Source organism: Peromyscus californicus, unplaced genomic scaffold (genome assembly GCF_007827085.1).
Source record: "Peromyscus californicus insignis strain IS unplaced genomic scaffold, ASM782708v3 Scaffold_23__1_contigs__length_62951481, whole genome shotgun sequence".
NCBI lineage: Eukaryota > Metazoa > Chordata > Mammalia > Rodentia > Cricetidae > Peromyscus > Peromyscus californicus.
Window position 1 is genome coordinate 32,149,460 of NW_026294534.1, and position 6,271 is coordinate 32,155,730.

General features: G+C 38.0%; 1 protein-coding gene across 1 annotated transcript; it reads right to left on the reverse strand.

The window, feature by feature from the left end:
- Positions 1 to 5,845: 5,845 nt before the first annotated feature.
- Positions 5,846 to 6,271, reverse strand: LOC128119390 (ubiquitin). The gene has a single exon (XM_052752786.1). It carries the CDS (start codon positions 6,234 to 6,236, stop codon positions 6,003 to 6,005), a length of 234 nt encoding a protein of 77 aa, XP_052608746.1. The 5' UTR covers positions 6,237 to 6,271; the 3' UTR covers positions 5,846 to 6,002.

Here is a 6,271-nt window from a genome sequence, read left to right on the forward strand (position 1 = left end):
AAGGATAAGGACAAGGACAAGGACAAGGACAAGGACAAGGAAAAGGAGAGGGTGAAGAAATTACAGAAAAATAACTTACTAAGTTGGTTATTTCCTATTTCTTTTGTGGTTTTTCTTTCACTTTTATTTCTTTGGCTTTTTTCGGGCACTACACCATCACCTGAGGACAAAGAGATGACTGAATCATCACTCGAGGAAGAAGAGACTAGCACTTCCACTTCAACCACTTCAACTAACACAGAATAGAACCATTGTTTCGAAAACTGTCTTTACCATTTAATGGAATTTCCCACATAGTAATTTTTAGTGTCCTGGTGGGAGAAATGCTATTGTGTGTATTATATGCTACTGATAGAACATCCCAGCAATCTATGATGGGCCAGACGAATATACTTCAATCATGCAATGAAATAAAAAGCTATCATATTGCTACTCTTCATACTCTGAAGAAATTATGTAACTTATTTCAATTTTTAGTTTACTTTATCTCATTTTCTAGTTAGAAAAAAAAAACTTTCATGGGTTGCACCTTTTGAATCATTGGCCAAAGGTGGTTCCATAGAGCCCTCAAAATTTCACAGCCTACTACTGCCCGTCCATCCAGGATTCTCCACATCTTGGTGGTAAGGCTCCTTTGCTGAAGATACCACTCATTATTTGTGAAATAGTTCATTGAGTATTGACATTAGTGGTTCTTCAGTGGTCTTGTAGAACTGTGCTGAATTCATTCAGCCCTTTTATTAGGGGGTAGGGGATAATGCTGGGAGATTTTTAGTTACTGCTTCTGTCTCAGTAAGGGGTTATGAGTCTACTAATTGTTAACTTTTGTAGATCATATATATCAAGAAATTAATCTATTTCCAGTTTGGTGGAGGACAGATTTTTAAATTATATCTTTGTGATTCTCTGGATTTTTTTCGTATTTGTTGCAACGGCTCCTTTTTCATCTCTAATTTTATTAATTCAGCTCTTCTCTGTCCATCTTCTGGTTAATTTGGCTAAAGATTTCTGAATCCTGTTGACTTTCTCAAAGGTCAAGTCTTTGTTTCATTGAATCTTTGTATTTTGTTTTAGTTGCTGCTGTTTGTTTAATTTCATTGATTTTAGCCCTGAGTTTGATTGTTTTTTCACATCTACTCTTTTTGTGTATTATTTCTTCTTGTTTTTCTAGAGCTTTCAAGCATGTCACCTAAGTTACTATGATGAAATTTCTTCAGCATTTTATGTTGACACTTAGTGCTATAAACTTGCTTCTTAGAACAGCTCCCATTGTGTCCCATTTGTTTGAGTATGCTGTGTTTTCATTTTCATTTAATTCTGAAACACTTTTAATTTTCTTACTGATTTCTGTCTTGACTCAATTTTCATTCAGTGGTTAGTTGTTCAGCTTCCATGAGTTGTAAACTTTCCACTGTTTCTATTGTTAATATCCATCTTTAATCCATAATTGTCAGTTAAAATCAAAGTGTTATTTCAATTTTTTTATATATTATATTGTTGTTGGTTGTTCCTTTCCTCTTTTGGTGGGCCCACCACCCATCTCCCAAATAAATCACACACAGAGGCTCATTTTTACTTCTAAATACCCACCTTAGCTGTTGTAGAATATTATTTTAAGGTGTGTTACTTTTGTTTATGTTGCATTTATTTAACTCTGTGAAGCTGTGTTACTGTGCCTGTCTAAAACACCTGATGTTCTAATAAAGAACTTAATGGCCAATAGCAAGGCAGGAGAAAGGATAGTCAGGGCTGGCAGGCAGAGAGAAAATGTAGAAGGAGAAATCTAGAAGAAGAGGATAGAAAGAAGGAGCCAGAGAAGGAGGAGGTCATCAGGGACCAGCCACCCAGCTAGCTACACAGCAAACCATGGAGTAAGAGTAAGATTTACAGATGTAAGAGAACAGGAAAAGCCCAGAGGCAAAAGGTAGATGGATAATTTAAAGTTAAGGAAAGCTGGCAAGAAATAAGCCAAGCTAAGGCCAGACATTCATAATTAAGAATAAGCCTCCATGTGTAACTTATTTGGGAGCTGGGTGGTGGGACCCCCAAAAGAGTAAAAAAAACAACCAACAACGCTTAGCTTGGCTTGTTTCTTGTCAGCTTTTCTTAACTTTAAATTATCCCATCTATCTTTTGCCTCTGGGCTTTTACCTTTCTCTTACTTCTGTATATCTTACTTTCACTCTTACTCCATGGCTTACTGTGTGGCTGGGTGGCTGGCCCCTAGTGTCTTCCTCTCCTTGTTCTCTTGAGTTTTCTTTTCCTCCCAGATTTTTCCTTCTATTTATTCTCTCTGCCTGCCAGCCCCACCTATCCTTTCCCCTGCCTCGCTATTGGCTGTTCAGCTCTTTATTAGACCATCAGGTGTTTTAGACAGGCAAAGTAACACAGCATCACAGAGTTAAACAACTGCAACATAAACAAAAATAACATACCTTAAAATAATATTCTATAGCTGGCGGTGGTGGCACACACCTTTAATCCCAGCACTCAGGAGGCAGAGCCAGGTGGATCTCTGTGAGTTTGAGGCCAGCCTGGTGTACAGAGTGAGATCCAGGACAGGCACCAAAAACAAAAACAAAAACAAAAACAAAAACAAAACAAAACAAAATACATGGAGAAACCCTGTCTCGAAACCCCCCCCCAATTTCTACAACATTATACTTTTATATGTTATATTTTTTAAGTGTTGAGACTTTCACTGTGTCCTAATATGTAGTCAATTTTGAAGAAAGATCCATGAGCTGCTGAAAAAAAAAGTATATTCTTTAACATTTGGGTGGAGTGGTCTATAGATTCTGTCAGGTTTATTTGATTTAAGACAATAATTAACTAGCATTTCTGTTTGGTTTTTGTCTGGATGACTCATCTATCGGCAAGTGTGGGGTATTGAAGTAATCTATTATCACTGTGTGAGAGTCAATATGTGATTTTAACTGTAGTAGTGTTTCTTTTATAACTTGAATGCCATTGTACTTGGTGCATAAATGTTTAGAATGGCTATATTCCTCTTGGTGGATTTTTGGTGAGAATGTACTGTCCTTCCTAATTTATTCTGATTAATTTTTGTTTGAAGCCTGTTTTAAAAGATATTAAAATGTCTACACTTGTTTACTTCTTGGGTCCATTTGCTTGGAAAATCCTTTTTCATTCTTTTCCCCTAAAGTGATGTCTGTCCTTGTTGGTGAGAAGATGAACCCTGTTTTCTAATCCAATCTGTTAGTTTATGTCTTTTTATTTGGGTACTGAGACCATTAATATTGGGAGATACTCGTGAGCAATGTTTATTAATTTCCATTATTTTGTTGTGATAGTATGGCTTTTTCACTTTTTTTTTTTTACAAACAGTTCTGGAATTATTTATTCCTTGTGTCCTGTTGGGTGTAGTTAGTCTTCTCTTCAGAGTAAAGATTTCCTTCTAGTGCCTTCTGTAGAATGAACATAAATTGCTCATTTTTTTTTTATCATAAAATGTTTTTCTTTCTCCATTGATTGTGATTGAGGGTTTTCTGGGCATAGTGGTCTGAGTTGGCATCTCTGGTCTCTTAGAAATGGTAGAGTTTTTTTTTCTGGCCCTGTCTACTTGGTATCCTGTATACTTCTTGTATCTTGATAAGCACCTTATTCATTAGATTGAGGGAATTTTCTTCTATGATTTGTTTAAAAATATTTTCTGTGCCTTTGACTTAGGTTTCTTCTCCTTCCTCTGTACCTTTCACTCATAGATTTGATCTTTTCATAGTGTCACCGAGTTCCTGGATGTTTTGTGTCTGGGTTGTTTTTTAGATTTAACATTTTCTTTGACAAACTATCCATTTTTTTCTACCATGTCGTCATCATCTGAAACTCTCTCTTCCATGTTTCTTTGTTTGTTTGTTTTGTTTCATTTGTTTGTTTGTTTTTTCAAGACAGGGTTTTTCTGTATAGCCCTGACTCTGTTGTAAGTCCTGGAACTCTGTAGAAAAGGCTGGCTTCGAACTCAGAGATCTACCCACCTCTGTGTCGCAAGTGCTGGGATTAAAGGGCTGCGCCATCACTGCCCGGCCCTCTTCCATGTTTCTTAATCTAAAGTTTTTATTTGACAACCTGTTTTCTATTTCTATTTTCATTTCAGTTTGGGTATTTTTAAATGGATTCTAATTATTTATTAGATTCTTCTTTCATCTCTTGAATTATTTTCAATTGTTCAATGTTTGTGTTTTCACAATCTTCATTAAGGCTTTTATTTATACCCTCTTTTATGTCTTCAAGCACATTCATAATTTCTACTTTGAAATCCTTTTCTTGTGTTTCAGCTAAATTGCTTTTCTTGTGGCCTAACACAATAAGGTTGCTGGATGTTCACATGGCCTTGGTTGCTCAAGTTTATGATTTTGCAGTGGATGTAAACATCTGGAGTTCTGACATTTGGATTGTTTTTTAGTGTAGATAGCTGGTCTTGTCTTTGTTGGGAAGGTTTTTCATCATTTGGTTGCTGTTGCCCACTCTGAGTCCTATCCAAGTATGGTCCATGTGAAGTCCCAGGTAGATGGGCTAGACAAAAGGGAAGGGGAGTACTAGGGGAACCCTGGGTCTACATAAAAAGGGTAAGCCCCTAGGGGGATGGGGATGGGCTAGGAGGAGAGGCTCTTACAGGCAGGTTTCAGCAAGGCTAATGGTAAGTCTGGAGAGACTGGAGTAAGCTTTTGTTTTGTTTTGTTTTGAGTTGTATTGTGTTGTTTTTAAGACAAATTCTGACTATGAAGACTAGTCTGTTTTTGAACTTGTATTCCTCCTGCCTGAGTATGCCAAAACCTGGCTTATAGGCATGCCCCACAATGTACATCTAAGACAACTTGTTTCTTTTGTTCTTTTTCTTTTTTTTTGTTGCTTTTGTTTTTATTTATGTTTGAGCACTGGGCCTTGTACATGTTTGGCAAGCAGTCTATCACTAGTCTATATTCCCTAGGCTGGTGATTTATTCTTTTAAGATTTGAAAAATAAATTTGTGTGTATATATGTGTGTATACATGTATATGTGTACCCTTGGGAGCCAGAAGAGGATGTTGGATCCCCTGGAGCTGGCTGGAGTTACAGGCAGTTGTGAGCTGCCCAATGTGGATGCTGGGAAGTAAAATGGCAGTCCCCTGGAGGTACAACAAGTTCTTTTAACCTGCTGAGCCATCCATCTCCTCAGGCCCCCAGTGGTTTATTTTTATTGGAACTAGCACCTTGGCTTTTACTGTGTAAAGATCCAACTCATGGAATTCTCTGTGCCTGCATGTTTTCAATGCTGTTTCTCAATCACAAAACACCTATCTCTTTTCATTCTGCTTGGCCACATGAAGAGAGGGAGCCTCCAAGTTTCATTTCTTTATTATTAACCCTTCGAAGTAGATGTTCCCATAGGGAATCCAGAGGGGGACTAGAAACTTGTTTGATTGGAGTTTCTATCAGTTTACCCAACTCTCATCTAGGCAGCACCAGCAGGTTTTAGGATCTGAACATGGTTATATGTTCATTCATCTACTCCCCACATTAACAGTGTTGTCAACTTTAGAGATCCAGAACAGTATCGGACTACTTACCGTATAGTTCTGAGTCCCAAATATTTGAATTCTCCACAAAATTGTGGAGGTTGGATCACCAAGATAATTATGTCTTCTCTTTAGATATTTGGGCCTTAGAGTGGTAGGATAAACTCCCAAACTCTGTGTTGGAGTGTCTTCAATCTCTTCCTTCTGATGTCTAGCCACAGTGGTGAGAGCTACACATTTTTATTAACTTGTTCTCACCTCAGGGTGTTCTTTAATAGGGAACTGAACTCTGTGTGATACAGAACATAACAGTAAAATTCATCACAGAATTTTTTTTTATGCTTACCATGCAACAAAACCTTTATTAACATTTTTAACAGAGGTTCAGCTATTACTGAAACTTGTAATTTCTAAACTTAAATTGGGGCAAACAGCTATAGTGCAGAGTAATGCCATCACTGCCCACTGGGAATGCAGACTGAAGAATTAATAGCCACCCCTCAGACGGAGGACCAGGTGCAGGGTGGACTCTTTCTGGATGTTGTAGTCAGAAAGAGTGCGGCCATCTTTCAGCTGCTTGCCGGCAAAGATGAGTCGTTGCTGGTCAGGGGGGATGCCCTCTTTATCCTGGATCTTGGCCTTGACATTCTCGATGGTGTCACTGGGCTCCACCTCTAGGGTGATGGTCTTGCCGGTCAGGGTCTTCACGAAGATTTTCATTTTGACCTGTTCACGAGTGTGATGAAACCACAAAC

What these genes read in the sequence shown, in the direction of transcription:
- LOC128119390 (XM_052752786.1), bottom strand. Translation starts at nt 6,236, where the DNA reads ATGAAAATCTTCGTGAAGACCCTGACCGGCAAGACCATCACCCTAGAG.